The following is a 25,478-nucleotide window of genomic DNA, read 5'->3' on the forward strand; positions in this document are numbered from 1 at the left end:
CCAGAAGGGAAACTGGGGACATTGGTGGTGGGAAATGTACACTGGTTAAGGGATGGGTTTTGTAACATTGTATGAATGAAGCCAAGTCATGAACAACTTTGTAACTGTGTATCTCATGGTGATTAACTTTAAAAAATAAAGGAAAAAAGTTCCTGATTTTTCAAAATAACAGTAAGATACACTTCACCGCAGTGAGACTGGCACACATCACAAAGGGTAGAAGTAAACCAGTGCTGTTGAGGATAAGGAAAAAGGTACCCTCGTCCAGTATTGGTGGGAATGTCAGCAATTTCAGTATTATGAAAATGGTATCAAAAAATTAAGAATGGAGCTTCCATATGACTTAGCAATTCCACTTCTTGCATATACCACGAGGTCCTTATGTTCATTGCAGCACTATTCACAATTCCTAGATCTGGAAAATGTCCAAGTCCCCAAGAACAGATGAGTGGACAAAGAAACTGGTGTGTTTATATAAACAACGGATATCACTCGGCTATCAGAAAAGATGAAATCATGCAACTTGCTGCAAAGATGAAATCATGCAACTTGCTGCAACATGGATGGATCTGGAAGGTATCTTGCTCAGTGAAGTTGGTCAGGGAAAGGAACAAATACAAAATGATCTCTGTCTTCTGTGGAATATAAGGAAAGAGTGAAGGAATAACAAACTGGCCAGTGGTAACAGACCCTGACAGTTCATGTACAGAACTGAGTTTGCCAGAAGGGTGCAGTGATTTTTTTTTTTCCTTTTGGGTCACACCCAGCAATGCTCAGGGGTTACTCCTGGATCTGCACTCAGGAATTACTCTTAGCAGTGCTTGGGTGACCATATGGGATGCCAGGGATTGAACCCAGGTTGGCCTCATGCAAGGCAAATGCCCTACCCGCTGTGCTAACACTCCAGCCCCGGGTGCAGTGATTTTTGGAAGAGGACCTTGAGTCATTGATGAAATTATATTGATACTTCAGTGGTGGGTGTGGTGGTAGAATGTTGCTTGCCTGAAACTCTGTTATTAACAGTGGTGTAAATCTCATGCTCTAAACATTGTGGAGAAGGAAAAAAAGTACCTGATTTTCATAATGTCCTTTATTTTTCTGAGGGCCGTGGTGTTTTGGGCCATAATCAGCAGTTCTCAGGGGCTCTTTCTGACTTTATATTTCAGGGCACTCCTGGCAGTGCTCAGAGTCATGTGATGTGGATTAAATTGAGGGCAGCCACATGCAAGACAAGCACCTTACCTACCCCAGTTTTCTCTAGGCTTGTTTTTACTTTAGAACCTGTAAAGTCATCCAGTGATACCATGCCATTGGATAATTTGAGGGTAGTGGAAAGAAAATACAACTTTTATGTTGTCTGTTCATAGAAAAGTATCAGTGGTCACTTTGTGTTGAACTTCCTTGTGAACACAGAGATATTTCAAAAGGAATGCAAGCATTTGGTTGCTATAATAGCAGAAGGAAGTTTCACTGCACCATTAGCATGTTCTTTGTGCTTTTTGTGATGTTTGAATGCAGTGTGAGCATTGAGAGAGGAGTCAATATAGTACAAACTAATGAAATTTTCTAAAAAGAAAAACAACAGTCGCTGTGTTGAGAAATTAGTACTAGGGATTATTTTGAAGCAAGTGTGATCTTTGAAAATAGGAGAATAGTCTACATTTTTTTACTGTCAAAAACTTCTAGGTATACAAATTAAAAAGAAGAGTACAGTAGACACTGATATTCAGAATGATTTAAGAAGTGGGCTAATGCAAGAAATTCAACAATACAGCACAATATAACACAATGTCATAGATACAATGTCAGAATATTGTGGAAGTACTAAATAGCCTTAGAATTTGTGAATAACAATATGAATTTTGAATCTGTTGCCATATTCATTTTGTTCTTTTTGGCTTTGTGAGTTTATGCTCAGTTAGCTAACAGGGTTATTTGAACCTTCTTTCCCCTAAAAGTTTGCATTTGTCTTTGTTTTTGAGAGTTCATTTTTTTAAGATGTGATGACTAGTGATGAGAATAATGGGGGTGTTTGGGTTTGTTTTCATGAACACTTGATACTACTATTCGTTCCTAGCATACTACTTTTTTATAATTTCTGAAAAATTTTTTTAATTTTTAAATTTTTCATAAAGATGTTTACAATAATCGTTTACATTCAGTATTTCAACACCAATCCCACCACCATTGCACCACCATTACTTTGGCTCTTCCCACCACCACCCCAGCTTACCCCTTAGGCAGATGCTACATAATTATTTTGTATTGCTTGCTGTGAATAGTATGAGGTGTCATGTGGCCACGAAAGTGGCTGTGCCCTCCTGGAATTCTAAAAGATAAAGATAAAGGCCCTCCCGTTGATCGTCGATTTGCTCGAGCGGGCCCAGTAACGTCTCCATTGGAGACTTTGTTGTTACTGTGTTTGGCATATCGAATACTCTCGGTAGCTTGCCGGGCTCTCCGAGAGGGGCGGAGGAATCGAACTCGGGTCGGCCATATTGGCCGCTTGTAAGGCGAACGCCCTACCCGCTGTGCTATCGCTCCAGCCCTGGAATTCTAAACTTTTTAAATATTTGGGGTCTGAATGTATCTCTGTGGCGTGCTGCTATCTTCCGAGATTCACTTGTGAGTCTCTGAATCATACTCATTAATGTGCTTAGATGGTGCCCAGAGGCAGTTCCTGGCTGTGATTGCCAAGAAACACAGTAGGGTGGGCAGATGGGGGGAGGTTGCCCATCCCTGACTCTGTGAAGCCTGTTGAGGTCTGGTCAGAGGCACAGAGGCACAGTAGTAATTTGGGGGTATCAGGAAGCCTGAAGGCACCATCAGACTGCTGATGCACTTGCGCTGCAGGTACAGGTTGACCTGATAAGTGGCACTGTACTCTCAGCTAGCATGTTACTTGAGGGTCACTCCTATTGCTGCTGGAGATTAAATCTTGGCTTCCCACAAATCTTTTGAGGACTTAAATTTGCACGCACTAGAACTTGAGGACTTTTGATTCAGCTTGGAGAATTTATGGGAGCAATAACTGATAAGAGAAAAGTGAAAGCTCATACTATTTTTGTTTTGTTTTGTTGAGTCACTGTGAAACCCTTGCAGATGTCTTATACTATTCATAAAAAGCCAATACAAAATAGGTGCTGGAGCAATAGCACAGCGGCTAGGGCATTTGCCTTGCACATGGCTGACCCAGGTTCGATTCCCAGCATCCCATATGGTCCCCCGTGCACCACCAGGAGTAATTCCTTAATGCATGAACCAGGAGTAACTCCTGTGCATGGCCGGTGTGACCCAAAAAGAAAAAAGAAAAAAGCAATGCAAAATAAATTATTTCACATCTGCCTGTGTGGCAGGCTTGAGTGATGGTGGGAAACCTTGAAATAATGGTGGTGGGAAGGTGTAATGGTTGTGGGATTGGTGTTGAAATAATTGACTATAATCAATTATTGTGAGCAACTGTATGAAAATAAAATTTTTAAATTAAAAAAGAAGTGAGAACTGGGACCAGAGTTAGTAAAGGAATAAAGGCACTTTCTTTGGGTGACCCTGGTTCCATTCCTGTACCATAAAAGGTCTCCACCTGCTGCCATCCTTCTCCCCCTCCTACCCTCAATATCACCAGAAGTTCTGGTGTGAGCCAGAAACCCCAAAAAGAGGAGGAGGAGAATTGGGGTTTCAAAATTTGGTAACTTGGACAAGGATAGAAATGAAAAGATTTGAATATGAATAGATTGTGTATAATGTTCCTCTGTTTGATACAAATAAAGATGATATCAAATCAATCTCCTACTCTAGACAGGCGTCTGGGTGTACTATATTAAGCCTGTGTGCCTGAAGGTATAGAGGTGAAACAAAAGCAGCAAGGTAGACTTAACACATGGGGTCAGTAAATAAGGGCCAGATTTGGGTGATATTTACAAAACCACTTAAACTGTTGCTTGGCAATAGTCTGCAATTAAGGAAATTTTGTCAAATTTGAGTAATATATGGAAAACTTAACCTGGGCTTTTTAAATTTATCTGAAGATAAATTGAACCCAGATAAGTTATTAAAAATTATTTAGGAACAGTGATAAAGCACATGCCTTGCCTGCATGAAACTTGGGTTCGATCTCACACCACACACACACAAATTAATAAATCAAAAATGAACGAGGTGAACAAGTAAAAATAGATTAGTAAGCAAAGAATGAAAAGTTGTATTACATATAATTAAATATAATTACATAATACATATAATTAGAGTTCTGAAGGAAGTTAGAATTAATAGAGTAATAAGGAATTAAGTAGAATGACTGAGAAGCGGAATTTATGTAGATAATACCATTAAGTGGTAGAAGTTAATAAATTCCAAAAAGGATGAATATAATCATCTCTAACAAATCATAGTGAAACTACCTAAGACCAAATCTGCACTTGTATGTTTATTGCAGCACTGTTTACAATAACCAGAATCTGGAAAAAAACCTAGTGCCTGAGAACAGATGATTGGCTAAAGAAACTTTGGTACATCTACACCATGGAATACTATACAGCTGTTAGAAAAGATGAAGTCATGAAATTTGTATATAGGTGGATCAACATGGAAAAATATCATGCTAAGTGAAATGAGTCAGGAAGAGAGGGACAGACATAGTAAGATTGCACTCATTTGTGGAATATAAAGTAACAGGATGAGAGACTAATACCCAATCATAGTAGAGGTAAGTACCGGGAGGATTATTCCACAGCTTAGAAACCAGCCTCACATTCTTGGGGAAAAGGAAGTTCAGATAGAGAAGGGATCACCAAGTAAAGGGTGCTCGGGATGGGAGATGCTGAAAGTAGATTATAGACTAAACATGATGACCACTTAATACACTTAATACTTCTATTGCAAACCACAACACCCAAAAGAGTGAGAGAGAGCAAGCAAAAGGGAATACCCTGCCACAGAGGTGGGGTCGGGGGGGGGGACATGGTGGCGGTAGTGAAAGGGATGCTGGGACCATTGGTGGTGGAAAATGGGCACTGGTGGAAGGATGGATAGTCGATCTTTGTATGACTGAAATGCAAGCACGGAAGTTTGTAAATCTGTAACTGTACCTCACAGTGATTCACTTAAAAAAAGGAGAAAATTCTTTTTTTGGAAGGAGGGGGAAGGAGAAATTTCTCAAGTGGTACTCAGCAGGCCTAGAATTCTTTACCAGTAGGGCCAGCAGTTCAGTGCAGACAGCAGCAATGCTTGGGGAGGCTGTGTGGTTCCATAACTGAACGGTAATGGGCAACATGCAAGGCAAGTTGTGCCTTAACTCCTGTACTGTCTCTTAGGCCCAGAGCACACATCTTACCAGTGGAGAGTAACATGTTGTTATAGAATGGTTTTCTTGGTGAAGAGGCGTTGTGTAACTATATCTCTGAGCCATAGGACCAACAGAACTAAAGGCATGAGATCCAAATTACAGTAATCAAAGTTTGAAATGGGCTTGTCAAAGAGGATGGCTGGAGTGGGAGGGAAATGGAGGTGGGGGACAATTAGGTGTTGAAAAATGTATGCCTGAAACTCAGCTCTGAATAACATTGTAAATCACAATGTCTAAATAAAAAACAAATATAAAATAAATCACCTTAACAAAAGATACGAAAGACTTGTACAAAGAAAACTATAAAACACTTATAATAGAAATAGAAGACATTAGGAAATGAAATACATCCCCTATTCATGGATTGGAAGTACTATCACTGTATCACTGTCATCCTGTTGTTCGTCAGTTTACTCCAACAGGTGCCGGTAACATCTCTATTCCTCCCAGGCCTGAGATTTTAGCACCCTCTCCTTACTCGTTTTCCCAACGATTGGAAGCTCTTTCAGGGTCAGGGAAATGAGACCTGATAGCGTTATTTATTTTTTTTTTTTGGCATATTGAATATGCCATGGGTAGCTTGCCAGGCTCTGCCCGTGTGGGCAGGATACTCTCAGTAGCTTGCCACGCCCTTCAAGATAAATACGTGTGTGTGTGTGTGTGTGTGTGTGTGTGTGTGTATATGAATGGTTTGTTGCCTAATGTCTGAACCCCATCAAATATGGCGTAGTAATTATGGAAAATGGGTAGAAAGTGTCTTATGATGTGTCTACAAAGCGGTCATGTGGTCCGGAAAATGGCCTCGAGTGTGACAGCAGGTAGTGGAGGTTGGTTGCTGGGATTGGATCCCTTGAGGCAGGGAGGGCTCTCACCCACCCTACTCTGGGGCTACCTGAGTGAAAACAGCCTGGCATAGATAGAGTATGTGGCATGGTGATGGGAGCCTAATTTTATGCTCCCTTTTGGGAGAAACAGCCAGTGAGTTCTGGAGGGTGGCCGATGAGATTATCTGGCACCGCACCGACAGGGAGTGTCTTATGGGTGTGACTCCTGGATTACTGGAGACTGTGGAAGCAGGCAGAGGATCTCTGCTCCCAGTCCTGTTGAGCCCGGAGTCTAAGGTCACAAAGTTCCGCATTACTTAATGCGTAAGCCTCGGTCTGAGCATCCGGAAAGCGACCTGGAGTATGGTGGCGGTTGGGTAGTCAAGGTCAGCTGCCAGGGCTGGGTCCCTTGGGGCGGGGAGGGCTCTCACCTGCCCCCTCTGGGGTGTCTTGAGTGAAAACAGCCTGGCGCGGAGTCCCTGGAAGTAACTAATACTGTCAAAATGACAAATCTTGCCCAAAGCACTATACAGATTCAACAAAATCACTATAAAAGTACCCAGAACATTTTTTAAAGAAATGGATCAGGTGCTATTAAAATTTATATGGTTAGTTAATGTCTCCCCCAAATAGCCAAAGTAATCCTAGGAAAAAAGGAAATAGCCAGCTTCTCCTTCCCCAATTTTAAATTATATGATAAAGCTGTAGTAAATTCTAACTGTGTTAATGGAATAAGGATAGACTCTCAGACCAGAGGAATAGAATTGAAAGTCCAGAGATAATTCACAGGTATATGGACAGTTAATCTTCAGTGAAGGAGCAAATAATAATAATAATAATATTAAGTGGAACAAGGAAATCCTCTTCAACAAATGCTGCTGGGAAAATTGGCTAGCCACGTGAACTTAATCCCTTTTGTGCACAAAAGTCAAAATAAAATGGATTAAAGACTTCAATGTCAGACCTGAATCCATAAATTACTTTGAGGTAAACAGAAAGAACACTTCATGACACTGAAGCCAGAGGTATCTTCAGTGGTTTGAAACCATTGGCCAAGTAAACTGAAACAAACATAAATTGGACCATATCAAACTAAGAACCTTCTGTACCGCAAAGGCAGTGATGGACAGAATAAAAAGATACCCCACAGTATGGGAGACTGGGAAAGGATATTTGCCTACTGCTGAATAGATAAAGAGTTCATATCCAAGATATATAAAGCACTAATGGAACGCTACAAAATACAAAACAAAAAATCCTCAACAATTTATCCTATCAAAAAATGGGGCAGAGGTGAACAGAAATTTACTCAAAGAAGACATGCAGATGGCCAAAAGGCTCTATATCATTTACTCTCAGAAATAATGCTCAGTATCATTTACTGTCAGAAAAATGGAAATCAGAATAACAGTAAGATACCTCACACACCATAACAAAAAGTGAGAGTTGGCGTGAATGTGGGGGAAAAGGTACCCTCACTCACTGCTGGTTCAGCCTTTATAAAAAAAATATGGAAGTGTCTTCAAAAACTAGAAATTGAGCTTTTGTATGTCCCAGCAGTTCCACTTGTAGGCATCTATTCCAAGGGTCCAAAAACTTATTTAGAAAAGGTATGCACTCCTAACGTTCATTGCAGCACTTTCAAAATCTCTAGAATCTGGAAACAACCCAGTGTACAAGATCAGGTGACTGGATAAGGAAACTGGTACATATACACAATGGAATGAATAGTGCTTGACTGTAAGGAAAAAGTAAATCATGAAATTTGCTACCTCATGGACAGAACTGGCGAGTATCATGCTGAAGAAGTCAGTTGGAGAGTAACAGAAACAAAGTGATCTCTTATTTGTGAAATATGAAGAAACAGAATAGGAGAATAAAAAATGCCCAAAGGCAGCAGAAACTGAGAACTTGTCTTTAGTACAAAGCTTTTACCATGGGGATGGGGAGGCTGGGTAAAGTATCCTGGGACAATGGTGAAAGGAAGTGGACACATGAGTGGATGTTGTGATGCTGGAATAGTTTATGTATGAATTCCTACTAGTAATAATTTGTAAAGCATGTGCCCAAATTAAAAAAAAAACGAAAAAAATAAATAGAATTAAAAAATTTTCAGTCCAACAGCTGATTTCCTAGCGATAACAATAGAAGCCAGAGAACATTAGAAAAGTCTTCTTCAATTTACTGAAAGTAGATGTCATTCTTGATATAGACTGTCCACTAAAACTGTCTTTTAAGAATGACAGCAGAATTGATTTTCAGACCAAAACAATACCCTTCCCCAAGACAGACCTTGAATTTCCAAGAGGGAAATTCTAAAGAACAAAATGGACAGCCTGAGATGCTCCTGCTCTATTTTGCTGCGAGATGTTAGGTGTGTGGAGCACTTTGTGCTCAGTGGCTATTCCTGTCCCAGTTCTTGGGATTCATGCTTGGAGTTGCCTGGGGAATCATGTGAAACTGGGGATCAAGTTCCAGTCTCCCACTTGCAACATGCATTCCAGCCTATTGAGCTATCTCTGTGGCCCTTGAGTGACATATCTGGAAAAGGCCATTTTAAAAAGATAAGGGCTGATATTTCTCTATTTCTCTTTCTTTAAAAAAATATTTATTTTGCTCTTTTACTTGTTTTCTTTATTATTGTTGCTGCTGCAGTGATCGGGGATTGCATGAATACCCATCTGTGATGCTTACACAGTCTCAGCAGTGGTGTTTTCTGGGTATTTCACATCAGGTTGCCATGCTTGCACATAAGGTCATGGTGCTAACAGAGATGCACACTCCTTCGCTTGTAGGGCTCGTGCTCTTAGTTGAAGCATGCAAATTATGGTTGTGGCACGCACCTATGTGTACACCAAAGATGATATTTCCTCAGTGTGGTGCTTGCACATCCCTTTAGGTTTGGTCCAACAGGTCGCACCCTGTTTCGTTGTCTGTGGTCTGGTCAGAAATTGCTTTGGGCACTGAGAATCTCAGACTGGTAAGCTACCAGGCTCAAAGAGCAGAGCTGCAGGATTACTCTTGTCTCATGTATCACAGAATTTGAACTTTTGGAACCAGTTCTTGCACTGCAAGTGCTCTAAGCCCTTGCATATTCCTCCAGGCTCAAAAACTAACATTTCTTATTGTAGTTTGACTTAGCTGGGTATTTGACAGAAACATTTGCTCTGTCTTGCCTTCCATTGTTAATAAAACGTTCTTTTATTTTCATAAAGTTTTTCTCCGTTTATTACATTTAATATTTCAACACCAATTCCACCACCATTACACTTTCCCATCACCATTATTTCAAATTTTACCACCACAACCCTGGCCTGCTCCAAAGGCAGATCACTGTATCACTGTATCACTGTCATCCCATTGTTCATCAATTTCCTCAAGCAGGCACTGGTAATGTCTCCACAAGTCCTAGTCCTGAGATTTTAGCAAGTGCCACATTGGAGGTTTTTTCAGGGTCAGGGGAATGAGACCCATCATTGTTACTGGGTTTTGGCATATTGAATACGCCATGGGGAGCTTGCCAGACTCTGCTGTGTGAGCAGGATGCTCTCAGTCGCTTGCTGGGTTCTCCTAGAGCGAGAACTAGACAGTAAGAGGTCGTGGCCTAGAACTAGATAAAAATGTGGCCACGCGCTTCCGGGAGCTTGGTTTTATAGTCTCTAGATCTTGGCCGCTGATGAGATTACACGGGTGCCGGGGACAATTGGTGGGTGTAACTCCTAGCTACTGGAAGGTGGGGGATCTGGGTGGAGGAGGTCCAGTCCCGATCCGAGCAGGCTTGGAGATCTCAGCCACGGGTTCCACACACCTGGGTTCCTCTGTCTGTTCCTTCATTGCGTGAGACTCGTCCAAGCGTGTGGAGAGTGGTCTTAAGTATGGCTGTGGCAGATACTAAATAATTTACCTTTGTTGCTTGTTATGAATATTTTGATCAAGATTAGTTGCCTTCTACCTTACACCCCAGCAAATGTGGTGTGCTAATCTTCGTATATCAGTGACATAAAAGTATGAGTGCACAAAAGCAACTGTGCACTCCAGGAATTCTAAAATTTTAATTAGTGTGCTAGAACTGGAGTTAATTATAAACTGGATGGTGATTTTGGAGTCCAGAGGCATCTCTACAGCATGTTGATTTCTTCAGAGATTTATTTGTGAGTCTCTGGATTATGGCTGTTAAGCTTATGTGGCCCCCAGAGGCAGTTTGTGGGTGTGACTGCCAGAGACTTGGAAGGGTGTGACGATGGGAGGAGGGGCCCATTCCCAGCTCCTTGCGAGCCTGGAGATTTCAGTCACAAGTCCTTCATACCTGGGTTTTTCAGCAATTTCATTCTCATGCATGGGGGTCTCGTTGAGCCTGTGAAGGTGGGGCTGTAAACATGGTAGCAGTTGGGTTCTGGAGGTTTGTGGCTATCAGGATAATTGGGGGGCAGGCAGAGGAACACACCTCCCCCCCCCCCCCGTGGTACCCTGATGAAGTCAGCCTGGCACAGGATGGGGAGACATCTCTGCAATGTGCTGCTCTCTTCTGAGATTTATTTGTGAGTCTGTAGATCATGGCCATTAATGCACTTATGTGGTGCTCCAAATGTCTTTTCTTAAATTGAATCAGTTACAGAACAGTTCATTGTCCTTTTTCAGTCATAAAATATTCCAACATCCATCCCTCCACCAGTGTACATTTTCCACCACCAATGTCCCCAGTTTCCCTCTCACCAACCCCCTCCCCCAGCCATCTGTCTCCATGGCAGGCAGTTTTCCTCTCTCTCACTCATTCTCTCTAGCTCTGACTCTCGCTCTCTCTATTGAAAGGTTTTTTAATGCTAGCTGAAATACAATATTTATGACAGTATATCTGTAAAATGTAATGTTTTTTTCATTCAGTTATTTTTTAGACATATGTACTTAATCCATTTGATGAATGAAAGACTACAATTTTATTTATTTTATATTTATTTTTGCTTTTTGGGTCACACCCGGCTATGCTCAGGGTATACTCCTGGCTCTGCACTCAGGAATTATTCCTGGCGGTGCTCGAAGTACTGTATGGGAAGCCAGGGATTAAACCCTGCATTGGCTGCGTGCAAGGCACGTGCCCTACCCTGTACTCGCTCTTCAGCCCTGGAAAGCTATAGTTATTATGCTACTACTTCTTTAGCTCTGTACTTTTCACACTAATCTGCCACAGTGTAAAAATAAACAGGTTTTTTTTTTTTGAAGATTAAATTGTACCGTTAATTTGCTTGGAAATTTTAAGTTTTATTTTTTTTTCCCCTTGAGTCTGGAGCAATAGCACGGGCTGGAGCGATAGCACAGCAGGTAGGGTGTTTCCATTGCATGCGGCCAACCTGGCCGACCCGAGTTCAATTTCTCTGCCCCTCTCGGAGAGCCCGGCAAGCTCCTGAGAGTATCTCGCTGACATGCCAAAGCAGAGAACCATATGGGATACTGGAGCCTGGGTTAGCCGCATGCAAAACAAATACCTTGCCTGCATTACTACTGCTCCAGCCCCAATTTTAAATTTTAAAAAATTTTACTTTTTAATTATGACCCCTTGTTTTACAGAGTTATTCATAGTTGAGATTTAGTCATACTGTGTTCCATCACCAGTCCTACCGTCCGGATCAACTTCCCTTCACCAGTTCCCCAGGTTCCCTCCCACCCATCTTCACCCCCAGCTGCCGTTTTGCAGATACATTTTAAAGATTGTTGTATTTTAGATCTCATGTTTTCAGTGTTGTTGGATCTGCTTTGGATATATAGCTACCCCATTTTCCTGCATCGCTGGTGTAACCCAGTTCCCAAATCCCTGTTCCCCCATTACTTCCTTTCTCCTTTTCATGCTCTCCCATTCAATTTCTTTACTTCTCTATCCTTTCCATCCTCTGGGGGCAAGGGTGACCTAGGCATCCTCCCATCCTCCCTTTGCTACTTAACGTGCCCTTGTCTGTTTACCTCATATACCACACTTTCGTGAGGTCATCCTGTTTGTCCTTCTTCTGGATTACTTCGCTTAACATATTCCAAGTTATGGAAAGTTGCTTGGTTTCATTGTTCCTTGCAGCTTTATAGTATTCCATTGTGCATATATAGCACATCTTAATAATCTGTCATTGGACACCTAGATTGATTCAGTTTGTTACTATACTAAGTGATACAATAAATAATGGTGTGCATATGTTCTTTTGATGAATGCTTTTGTGTCTTCGGGGTTTATACCCAGAAAAGGACTTGCTGCATCATATAGCAGCTCAGTTTTTACTTTACTGAGAAGTCTCCATAGGGATTGAATCAGACAACATTTCCGTCAGATGAGAGTTGCATTTTCACCACATTCCTGCCAAAACAAATTGTTCCCACTATTTTTCATATGTGTCTTTCACACTGGTGTGAGATGACAGATATTTCATTATCGTCTTATTTATATTATCCTAATAAGTGATGATGAGCATTTTTTTCATGTCCATTCATCTCTTTCCCCAAGAAGTGCCTATTCATTTCCTCTCCCCACTATTTGGTATGATTTTTGAAGTTTTTGCTATTACTGATTTTTGTGAGTAGTTTATATATTCTGAATATCAACCCTTTCATCTGATGTGTTGTGTGTGAATATTTTCTCCCATTGTTAGCTGTTTTTCAGTTTTAGCTGTGTTTCTTTTGCCACGCAGAAACCTTTAAATTTGATGTAGCTCCATTTGTTTATTTTTTTAAATTCTGTTGCCATTGCCAGTGGCACCATATTGAAGACCTCTGTGAGGTCCAAATATTGGATCATTCTGCCTTATATTTTCCTCAGTGTACTTTTATTTGGGGAGCGCCATACCTGCTGATGCTTAGGGGTTACTCCTGGCTCTGCACTCAGAATTACTCCTAGAGGTGTCCAGTTGCTGAGGTTTGAACCTGAGTTGGCTGCATGCAAGTCAAGCACCCTACACACTGTACTATTGCTTAGGCCCCTATTTTCCTCAGTGTATTTTATAGATTCCATTCTGATCTCAAGGTCCACTAGGAATTCGCTTTCGTGTAAAGTATGTGATATGGATCCAGCTTTAATTTTTTAGATGTTGTTATCCAGTTTTCCCAATGACATTTGTTGAGGCTTTACTGCATTCCATGTTGTCATCATCTTTGTTGAGAATTAGCTTTCCATAGATAGGAGTTTTGTCCTTGGGATTTGATTCTGGCCCATTGATCAGAGAACCTATTGTTATTCCAGTACCGTATTTTTTATTCAATATAATTTTATATTACACTGAGGTAATGAGATACCTCCCACTTCTTTTTTTCAGCATGGCTTTAGCTTCTTGTAAAGGTAAAGGTAAAGGCCCTCCCGTTGATCATCGATTTGCTCGAGCGGGCCCAGAAACGTCTCCATTGGAGACTTTGTTGTTACTGTGTCTGGCATATCGAATACTCTTCGGTAGCTTGCCGGGCTCTCCGAGAGGGGCGGAAGAATCGAACTCTGGTCGGCCATGTTGGCCGCTTGTAATGCTTGTAAGGCGAACGCCATACCGCTGTGCTATCGCTCCAGCCCTTAGCTTCTTATGCCATACAAATTTTATTGTAGACTCTTGTAAGTTCTTGAAGAATGTTTTCTGAATTTGAATGGGAATTGTGTGTAAATCTGTATAATAATTTAGGTAGATGATCATTTTGATTATATTGATTCTTCGAATTCATGAGCAAGGGATACTTTTCCATTTCCTATTGTCTTCTACGTCTTTGTTAAGTGATTTAAAGTTTTATGGTATAGATCTTTTACATCTTTTAATTCTTAGTTAATTCTTAGATAGTTGATGTTTTTGAACGCTAATTTAAGTGGGATTGACTCTTTGATCACTTTCCTGTTCAATTATTCACATATAAGGATGTGACCAATTTTTGTGTATTGACTTTGTTGCTGGCCACTTCACTGTATTTGTGTATTAGGGTCTTGTATGTATATTGTTAGAGTAATAGTAAAAATTTCACTTCTTTCCCAAATTTTGGATCCCTTTGATTTTTTTTTTTTCTAACCTGAATGTTGTAGCTAGGACTTCTAGTATTATATTGAATGAAAGTAAACACCGTGGACATTCTTACCTTGTACCTGATATAGAGGAAATGTTTTCAGTTTTTCACCATTAAGAATGATACTTGATATAGATACCTGCTGTTATCTTGGGACCACTGCTATCTTGAGTTAGGTTCCTTCCACCTCTTCTTTGTTTTATAATAAATGGGTGTTAGATATTATCAAAACTTTCTGTGCATTGAAAGATATGATCATATGATTTTTATCTTTCTTTTTAGCAGTTTGATGTATTGTTAATTGGTTTGCTTACGTTGAACCATTCTTGACTTCCTGAAATAAACCCCACTTGATTGTGTCGAATCATATTTTTTGATATGTTGTTGGATTTAGTTTACTAAGAATTTCTTAAGGATTCCTGCGTTGGTGCTCATCGGGAAAATGGTCTGAAATTTTCTGGACGTGTCTCTCTGCTTTGGGTATTAGTATATTAGCTTCATAGAAGGTGTTAAGAATTCCTGTTTCTTCAGTGTTTTGGAAGAACTTAAGGAGTTAAGGCAGTAAATCTTCTCTCAGGGTTTGATAAAACTCACCAGTGAACCTATGTAGACCAGGACTTTCATTAGGTTAATTGCTGTTCTGTGTCCTTAGTTGTGATTGATCTGTTCAGGCTTTTTATTTCTTTCACGTTCAGTTTTGGTAGATTACATGAGTCTAAGTATTTGTTCTAGGATTTCCAGCTTAAGAGCATTACATTGTTCTAAGTATTCTCTTATTATATTTTTAATTTCTTAGGGATCTCTTGTAATTTCTCCCTTTTTGTCTCTAATCTGGCCTATTTGGATATTTTTTCCTTTTTTTTCTTTCTCACAAGTCTAGCTGAAGGTTTGTCAATCTATTTATTTTCAAAGAACCAGCTCCTGATTTCATTGATTCTTTGTATTGTTTTCTTGGTTTCTATATTACTGATTTTTGCTCTGGTTTTTATTATTTACAACTACTTTTCGGGTTTATTTGTTTTTCCTTCTACTTTTTGGGTTAATTTGTTATTCTTTAGATTTGTTAGGTGTGTGTTTAAGTTCTTTAATTCATGATTAAACATTCATCAATTTAAAGAAGGCCTTTGATTCTGTTGAGACTGAACTGGTCATCGAAGCCCTAGCCAAACAGGGCGTTCAAACTCAATACATCAGGATCCTTCATGAGCTGTATTATGGATTTACTACCAGGATCTCACCATTCTTCAAGGAAGTGATCATCGACGTAAAGAGAGGGCTTCGGCAGGGTGATACCATCTCACTGAAACTCTTCAGTGCCACCCTTGAGAACGTCATGCAATGACTGAAATGGGAAGGAATGGGAGTGAAGATAGATAGTTGGCAACTACACCACCTCCGCTTCGCTGATGACATCATTCTAATAACACCAAACATTAGCCAAGCGGCACAAATGCTGGCTGACTTCAACTGTAAATGCGGAAAGGTCGAGCAGCAGCTGAATCTCACAAAGACAATGTACATGAGAAACGGACTCGTTCCTGACATTCCATTCTCTCTCAACAGAACGAACATTCCCGAATGCCTCAGTTATGTCTACCAAGGTCGAGAACTTAGTATGACGAACGGCCTGGCACGTGAGTTGCACAGGAAGAAGAGAGCAGCGTGGAATGCCTTCAAGAGCATCAAAGAAATAGCTAAGAGTACGAAGAACTTCGACTCAACCATTCTCCTTGCACTAACATATGCCTCAGAGACCTGGGCCCTACGAAAACAGGATGAGTAAGCTATTCAGGTCACCCAAAGAGGAATCGAAAGAGCCATGTTTGCAGTATCACGCTTCAGTCAAGTGGGAGAAGGAATCCGGAGTTCCGGCCTCTGACCTCTGTCAACGATCAAGAATCAGGGATGCTGTCTCGTTTGCCAAGGCATCAAAAATCAGATGAGCTGGACACATAATGTGATTTAAAGATGACCGTTAGGCCGGAGCCATTACAGACTGGATTCCACAGGATATCAAAAGAATGCGTGGCCACCCACCTACGTAGGAGATTGCCAGACTTCTTCGTCAAGACCCTGAACAAATGGTTTGAGGCTCTTCGTGTTCCTGGAACAAGCGGATGCCATTGGACTACACTAGCACGTGACAGGGACGGATGGAGACATTACTGGCGCCCACTCGAGCAAATCGATGAGTAATGGGATGTCAAGTGATCAAGTGCTTAAGTTGTTGATTTGGGCTTTCTGTGTTTCTTTTTTTTTTTTCCCCTTTTTGGGTAACACCCAGTGATGCACAGGGATTACTCCTGGCTCTGCACTCAGGAATTAGTCCTGGCGGTGCTTCGGGGACTATCTGGGCTGCTGGAAATCGAACTCGGGTCAGCCGCGTCCAAGGCAAACATCCTATCCGCTTTACTATTGCTCCAGCCCTCTGCCTTTCTTAGTGTAGGCCTGCATTGCTATGAATTTCTCCCTTAGTACAACTTCTGCTATATATCATAGATTCTGATAGCTTGTATCTTCATTCTTGTTCGTTTCAAAAAATCATTTTATTCCTTGATTTCCGCTTTGATCTAGTTGTTATTTTAGCAGTATTTTGTTCTGCTTCCAATCATTGGAAGTTTTCCCCATCTTCTTCATGCGGCTAATTTCTACTTTTCGTGGCATTGTGGTCTGAGAGGGTACTTTTATATGATGTCTGTTTTTCTGTATTTACCTTTTCGGGAATAGAGAACCCTTTCCCTTTAATATGTTCCATAACTCCAGTTCTTAGGCTCTTTTTATTGATATTTTGTCTGGTTAATCAGTCTAGTGGGAAAAGTGGAGTGTTGAAAAGTGGGGTACTGTTGTTTTCCATCTTTAGGTCAGTGAGCAGAAGCTTTATGAACTTTGCTGACCTTTCATTTGGTGCATAAATGTTGATCATAGTATTTATTGTTCTGTTGTTGTTGCCTTAGTAAGTAATGTTCATCACTGTCTCTAATTGCTTACTTTATGTTCAGTGCTGTTTGGTCTGCTCTAGGTATAACTGCCCCAACTTTTTATGGTCTGCCATTGGCTTGTGTGATTGTGTTTCATATTTTTATACTGAGTCTGTAAATTGTGTTTAGTCCTTTCAGTTTGAATCTGTATTTGTGTGTTCAGTTGTGTTTCCTATAAACAGAAAATATGTAGGTTTTCTTTTCCTGATCCATCCCAGCTACTCTTCCTTTTTCAGAAAGGAGAATTTAGTTCATTGACATTGAGATAATATTATTGGTGTATATAAAAAAGACTGTGTGTGTCTGTGTGTGTGTGTGTGTGTGTGTGTGTGTGTGTGTGTGTGTGAGAGAGAGAGAGAGAGAGAGAGAGAGAGAGAGAGAGAGAGAGCAGTTTATTTTTGTGTCTCTTTGCTTTTTATATGCAGCCTTTCAGTCATTCTTAAAGGACTGGACTGGTTTAACTGTTACAAGTGTTGCCAGCTCTTGTTTGTCTGGAAAGGTTTTTATCACTCCCTCCAATGTAAATAATGGTTTAGCAGGGTAGTGGACTCTAGATTGAAATTTTTGTTTTCATTTCAGTACTTCAACTGTGATTCCACTCTTTTCTTGTATGCTATTCTATGGGAAGTCTGTTGTGATTCTTATCTTTTTTTCTTGTATTTGGGTTCCCCCCCCCTTCTTACTGCTTAAAGTAATCGGTCTTTGTCTTTTGTTTTTGCCATTTTACTATGTTTATTGGTATTGTTTTGTTTGAGCCTGTTTTGTTTGGTACTCTGTTAGGGGCTCTTGAATCTGTGCCAGTGTCTCTCCAGAGACACAGTTGTTCTGTTATTTTCCACCATTTTTTCCCTTCACTTTTTCCTCTCCCTATAATTCAGAGATTAGTCTTCTTAGTGTTAGATTCTATTAAGAGTCTTATATTCTCTTCTATTAATTTTCTTTAGCTACAGCATTATTGTTGATTACTTGAATTTTGTTATCCAGGTTGCTAATAACGGTTCTCTACAATGCAGTATTCTGTTGCTGTGGCTTGCTGTTGTATTCTTTAACGCCTTTGATTCTATTTGTATAAACTCCTTAATACCATGGATCAGCTCTACCTTGAGTGGATAGAATTTCTTTCCTAATGAATTTAGTTACTGCGTTATTTCCATTTTCATTACAAGAGATCCTCCTTGACAAGGCTCAACATTTTTGTTGAGCTTGGGGATTTGCTGGGACTCCTGTCCCTATTTGCCAGTGCAGGTGATTCCTTTGTTTCCCATTGTCCTTAGACTTTTGTGGTGTTGACAGTTGAACTTTAGATTTTCAGTTATCTGAATATTAATCTGATTTTGTTATTTAATACTAAGGGGCTACTGCTTATCTGTTATTTTAACAATCTCCATGGCCTTGAGATGAAATTTCAGATGCCAGACAAGTGAAGATCCAATTACTTACGATTACCTATAGAATTATAAGGTATTTGAAGACAGATAGCAGAACACACATACCTTAGAAATAGTGATGTTGAAGGAGTAAAGTTGTAACTTGACCACATGGTTTTGCATATCAGAGTGGTCTCCTTGGCACCTTGGAATGACTGATTCAGTTTAGATGCAGTGTCCTCAGGTCCATGGGGAGAGGTTCTGGGGCCAAGGGTGGGGCAGCAAGACTTAGTACTGAGACTGCGGTAAGGGGGTTGGAGCTGGGTGGGATGGAGTGGGTGGAGTTCAAACCCTCATGATATTCTTGAATTAGGTCAGAGGTGGCGTCAGTTCCACAGGTTCATGGGGAGAAGTCTGGGGTTGAGGATCAGACAGTAAGCAAAAAATGTAAATTGTAAAACAAATTGAATTTGAGAACATTTTTTTAACTTTTTCTGTCTTTGTTTTTTTGTTTTGTTTTGTTTTTTACTATTTCAGGTGCAAGTGAAAGTGTAGGGAAACACATGCTGGAAGCCTGCAACAATAATTTGGAGATGGCAGTCACTATGTTCTTGGATGGTGGAGGGATTGCTGAAGAGCCCAGTACCAGTTCAGCAAGTGTCTCCACTGTCAGACCACATTCAGAGTATGAATTTATTGTTGTTAGGAGCTACTGATGCCTAAGTAAAAAAACTGCATTTTAATAAGTTAGATGATTTCTCTTAAAAAAAAAAAAAGTTGGAAGCATCTGAAAAAGTGTCAAGTGGGAAATTTTGTATTTATGTACTTCAAATTCTCTGAAACACTGTCATTTCTATTTTGTTTATCATTATTACTATAAATAGAATTAAAAATAGAATAAAATGAACGATTATTCTATTGTTTATACAAGTAGAATAATTTTATTAGTAAAAGAATTTTCTAGGACTGGATTAACCATGTTTTATAGACGAGAAAGCAAAGCACAGCCATTTTCCATGCTATATAATTAAGTAGAAGATTAGCAAGCAAATCTCAATATAGCTCAGATTTCCTAATTGTTTATTTTTCTTTGTATCACTAAAAGATTTTGAGTTGCCACGAAAAAAATTCTAAAAATTAAGTCTAGTTCTTTATACCTAAGGTACTTAAATGTGGTTAAACATTAGAAGTAGCACTGTAGCAGTGTCCTCCCGTTCATCGATTTGCTTGAGTGGGCACAGGTAACGTCTCCATTGTGAGACTTGTTACTGTTTTTGGCATATTGAATATGCCATGGGGAGCTTGCCACGCTCTGCCGTGCAGGGGGGATACTCTCGGTAGCTTGCCAGGCTCTCTGAGAGGGACGAAGGAATCAAACCCGGGTTGGCCACGTGCAAGGCAAATGCCCTACCTGCTGTGCTATCACTCCAGCCCACTTTATCATTAGAAGTACCATTTAATAAAAAAGAAGTATCATAAGCAGATGGGTTGTAATATATAGAGAATAATGATGATTAACAAACAAATTTGATTGTGGATGTGGGAACATATCCAGCAATTGAGCCTGGGCCTCCCATCATGCAAAGCATAGTCAGCCCTTTGAGCTATCTTCCCAACTCAGATTTGATGTTTTTGCCCATTACATTTGATTGGAGAGTTTTAAAGGAACAAGTTTTCTTGTCAGACAAAACTCCAGCCATCTTCAGGGAATATTAGAGATGAATGGTACTCAAAAGTAAACTATGGTTTTTTTTTTTCAGTGTTCCATATGAAATACTTTTTTAATTGAATCACCATGAGATACAGTTATACTGTTACAAAGTTGTACATGATTGGTTTCAGTCATATAATGTTCCAATACCCATTTCTCTCCCCATGTCCATTTCCCACCACCAATGTCCTTAGTTTCCTTCCTGCTCGCCCCTCTCTTTCTCTCTCTCCCCCTCCCCCCTCGAGCTTTTAGGCATTATGGTTTACAATATAGGAACTGAGAAGTTATCCTGTATATCTCCCTTTACCTCTTTTCAGCACTCAGTTCTTGTTGAGAGTGATCATTTCCAACTATCATTGTCATAGTTGTCCCTTCTTTATCCTACCTGCCTTACCCCTACACGCACTTGTGGCAAGCTTCCAACCATGCAAGTTTTCCTACTTTCCATGGGTATTAATGTCATACTAATGATGAGATTAATCCCGAAAATGAGTTCGATCATTCTGTCTGTCTGCCTCCCTCCGACTCATTTCACTCAGCATAATACTCTCCATGTCCATCCATTTATGAGCAAATTTTATGACTTTTTCCTGGTGACTAAGTAGTATTCTGTTATGTAGATGTACCATAGTTTCTTTATCCAGTCATCTGTTGCAGAAACCATGATTTTTGAAGCAGTTAAAAATTAGGTCCAAAAAGTGGAGGGAGAGAGAGAGACAGACAGATAGACAGACAGACAGAAGAGAAGCACCTGCATAGAGGCAGGCTGAGGGGGTGGGGGATAATGGGAGGGAAACTGGGGACTCCGGTGCTAGGAAATGTACACTGGTGGAGAGATGGGTTGTGGAACACTGTACGACTGTAAGGGTCTATCTCACATTGATTCAGTTTTTTTAAAAAATTGCTTCAGAGGCCAAAACAGTAGCACAGTGGGTAGGATGCTTGCCTTGCATGCAGCCCACCCGGGTTCAATTTCCTGATCCCATATGGTTCCCTGAGCACTGACAGGAGTAATTCCTGAGTGCAGAGCCAGGAGTAACCCCTGAGCACATCTGGATGTGCCCCCCCCCAAAAAAAATAGATTAGGTCCATAAATAAAATTTTAATCTCATAGTTCTTTTTAACTCTTACATCTTATACTAAAAGAGAGATACCCATCTACGTAGAAATATCAGCAGCACAGCAGCGTACCCATACTACTAGACCAACCCTAGCTGTGAGTTCCTCCTTCATTCCCTGGTATCTCTGGTTTTGGCCCCTATAAAATGCAGATGGGGCTGGAGCCATGGTACAATGGGTAGGTTGTTTGCCTTGCATGCGGCCAACCTGGACTCAATTCTCGGTATCCTATAAGGTCTCCCATCACTGCCATAAATAATTCTGAGTGCAGAGCCATGAGTAAATCCTGAGCATCACCAGGTGTGACCAGAAACACATAGACTATGCAGAAGACATGAGTTATGTTTTTACTAAATTAAAAATTTAGAAAGCCAAGTAATATTCTGAGCAGAACTTGTCTCTTTTGGGGGGCTGGAGATATAGTATAGCGGGTAGGGCATTTGAGTTGCATGCAGCCGACCTGGGTTCTGTGACCGCAGCACCACCTGGGAGTAATTCCTGATTGCAGAGCCGAGAGTAACACCTGAGCACCACCGGGAGTAATTCCTGATTGCAGAGCTGAGAGTAACACCTGTGCCTTGCCAGGTGTGACCCAAAAAGGAAAAAAAAAACCTTGCCTCTTTTTTGCTGTAGTTGCAGATTCAAGGGTAATATTGTTTCCATATGAAGTGTGAACTTTAGATACCACTCCTTTATTTGGTAAATTTCTCTAATGTTGGTCATATATTTGAGATGTAATATTACATTTTCCCTTAATTTAGCTCAGATTTTAATGGAAGTCAATATAAAAGCGTGTTTTAGGTCTGCCGTCACTTGGTCTTAGAGTGCACGCTTTGCACTTGGATGCTCTAGCAACACAGACAACAAAAATCTTTAAAACAAACATGATTTAATGTACAAAATATCTGTTATTTGATCACTTGTTTTTCTTTTATGTGTTTGGGCCATTAGTGCTTGAGGGCTGTTTCTGCAGTACTGGGGGGCCAGGTGTGACAGGATTAACTTCAGGGGCTCCCTCATTCAAAGCTTTGACGCTGAGCCCTTTGAGCCATTTTACTGGCCCAGTCAGTATCTGTCACTTGAATAATAGATAATAACAGTTAATTTGAAAGAACATTTATGTACTCACTGGATAGCACATTTCTTAGTTGTGTTTAAAAATAGTTGGAGAGACTGCAGACACAGACTTGTGTTCATGTGTGAGACCTTGGTTTTTACCCATGCAAAGCACGTACACACACAAAAAAATTTTTAAACAAAAAGGTAAAGGTCTTTACTTACTGAATTTCATTTTAATTTGACAGATTGTATTGCTGATTAATATTTGATAGTGGTTTTGAATTTCTAAACCAGTTTTTTCATGTTTACAGTTTTTTTAATTCAATTTGGTTATGTAGTTAATAGTCTTGTAAAAATTTCAGTAAGTTGCAAATCTTTCTTTAGCAACTACTACTTAGTTTTATCCATCTCAGTTAGTCTACAGAGTAAAGGTAAAAGGTAAAGGCCCTCCCGTTGATCATCGATTTGCTCGAGCGGGCCCAGTAACGTCTCCATTGGAGACTTTGTTGTTACTGTGTTTGGCATATCGAATGCTCTCGGTAGCTTGCCGGGCTCTCCAAGAGGGGCGGAGGAATCCAACTCGGGTCGGCCATGTTGGCCGCTTGTAAGGCGAACGCCCTACCGCTGTGCTATCGCTCCAGCCCAGTCTACAGAGTAAAGCGCTTATTTTGAGAGTCTAAGATTATTCAATGTATACTGTAAGGAAGATGTGGCAGTGATTGAGTAAGGCAAAAATTTACTTTAACTTCCTATATTTTCTTTTTCTTTTTTTTCTGGCTTTTGTGCCTGGAGGTAGTCAGGACTTCTGGTTCTGCACTAAGAGATCACACTCCTGGGAGAGCTCAGGGAACTTGAGCTCTATAGAGTGCCAGGGATCAAGTGGGCCTACATGCAAGGCAAGCAACCTATCTGCCTTACTGTCTGTCCAGTCCTTAAACTAGTAGTTTTCTTAAGGTAATTATTGGATTTATTTCTCTTTAAAAGAGGAATAATCGAGTTTTGATAGACACAGGATCTGTTCTTTCAGATTATTGAAATCTATGTAGTCAGCAGTGGCTGTTGTAAAACTATTTATCCTTCAGTCATGTGGTTTATTATGGTTTTGTCTGATTAGTTGCTCTTTGATTGCAGGATGTTCTTATTACTGAATGAATTTTTATACTTTATTTCATAAAGTGAAATTGAAGCTGCAGTTCCCAACTGCCCCAAACAGAACATTAAGCTCGATTTTTACTACTTGATACATGAGAATTAAAACATTGCACCTAATTTAGCATTTCTTATAATCTGGAAGATAATGAATTTGGAGTTTACTATTACTTGCCATAGACATTTGTCAGCAGAGTGTATTATCTGCATTGAGTTTTAAAATCAATTGATACTTAAGGTAAAATAATTTTACAGTATATGGGGTGGCGAGAGTGTGTTTTCAGAGTGGGGAAGTAAGTTAGTAAATTAAGAGAATGTGCTGCCAAAGATGAAACCTAGGATTTACATTGACCCACATGCCCACCCCTATTGTGATATTTTTTCTTGGGGGGATGTGGCAGGGTGGGGGCAGGTTATACCTGGCGATGCTCAGGGCTAACTCCTGACTCTTTGCTCAGGGATCACTCCTAGGGTGCTCAGACACTGGCCCCTATGTGAGCATTTTTCACTCAAATATGTAGATTATTAGTAAACTCTTTTGAGATAAACCTTGAAGAGTTCATGATTGATACATATGCATTGCTGGAAAGCCCTACTCTGCCTTTCTACCCGTATAGCTCCTTATGCCTCTACTTCCAGACATCCCATTAAGCCAGTGCCAACATCCCCCAAAAATTCAATTTTACTGCCAGTTGCTTTAAATTTACTATATCTGTGATTTGTGATTTGATGATGTAGATTTATGATTTGTTATAGTAGAAATATAATACTGCTTTTATTAAACCTCTATTTTTCCCTTCTTTTTCTTTGTAAATATTTGAGCCATCTATACTAACTTTTTTATACTAGTTCATCTTTTATGACATCCAGCAGTCATTTATCATGATTTGCTATGGTTCCTAAAAGTTACTACGTTTTTGTTTTTGGACTTCTTCATTTTAATCTATTCACAGTAATTGATGAGAACAGGTAACAGAAGTTTTCATAATACTATTTTCCTATTCTCTTATTAGAGAAGAAGTCCGTGCCCCAATTCCTCAAAAACAAGAAATATTGGTGGAGCCAGAACCTTTATTTGGTGGTAAGTTCACCTTTTCCCTCTTCAACTTCATCTAATCTTATCGCGGTCTTTAGTTTATTGTTATAGTTAGGATTTTAATCAGCCTATAAAAATTATTTAGATAAAATAAAAAAGATTATAAGAAAAGGATGAAGAAAATTATAAAAACTTAAGCCTTTTGATTTGTAAAAGCACTTTAGCTGAGTGTTTTTATTTAATCTTTGACAATTTTGATGTTTACTAGAGCAAGAAATAAAAGACTATACTATATACACTGCCTGGATTCAGAAGTAAAGAAGCAAAAACACTAGGAATTCTGAATATTAAAGTATACAGTATGTGTTATATATTCAATTCAGCTAGCCTGAGGTACTGCTAATATACTAAAAGTAATAATTTGTTTTTTGTTTCGTTTTTTCTTCGGGAGTGCTCAGGACTATTTCCAGCTCAGTGTCCAGGGGTTTGGTGGTGCTTCAGATTCCATGCCTTGCCATGAGTAATAAAACCCAAGTCTTCTGCTTGCAAAGCATGCACTCCAGTCCATTGAACTATCTAATGCCATAATTAAAAAAAAATTATTTAAAAAATAGTTTTATTAGGACACGATGATTTACAAAGTTGTCCTTAATAGAATTGTTTAAGACATAACAATATTCCAATCCCACCACCAGTGTCCCCCTCTTTCCACCAATATTCTCAGGTTCCCTCTCACCCCACAGCCTGCCCTTGGCAGACATAAACTTAAACAAATGGTAGATGAAATTATCAGGGGTGGAAAAAGAATCGTTGGTTAATTGTGATGACTGATTGCTAAGTGATTTTTACCACTATAAATAAGACATGATTTATTTATTGAAAAT

At 39.9% G+C, this 25,478-nt stretch overlaps 1 protein-coding gene across 3 annotated transcripts in view; it reads left to right on the top strand.

Moving 5' to 3' along the window:
• The window catches only part of UBXN7 (UBX domain protein 7), a 98,660-nt gene that overhangs the window by 17,804 nt on the left and 55,378 nt on the right, over positions 1-25,478 (top strand). For all 3 annotated transcript variants that reach the window (XR_008794242.1, XR_008794243.1, XM_056127298.1), the window contains exons 2-3: positions 19,058-19,205; positions 24,572-24,639. Coding sequence is in view for 1 of the 3 variants with exons in the window: in XM_056127298.1 (XP_055983273.1) it covers positions 19,058-19,205; positions 24,572-24,639 (216 nt within the window). In the remaining 2 variants the exon portion in view is untranslated. The remainder of the gene's footprint in view (positions 1-19,057; positions 19,206-24,571; positions 24,640-25,478) is intronic.

The sequence above is a fragment of the Sorex fumeus genome, unplaced genomic scaffold (assembly GCF_029834395.1).
Source record: "Sorex fumeus unplaced genomic scaffold, SorFum_2.1 ptg000063l, whole genome shotgun sequence".
NCBI lineage: Eukaryota > Metazoa > Chordata > Mammalia > Eulipotyphla > Soricidae > Sorex > Sorex fumeus.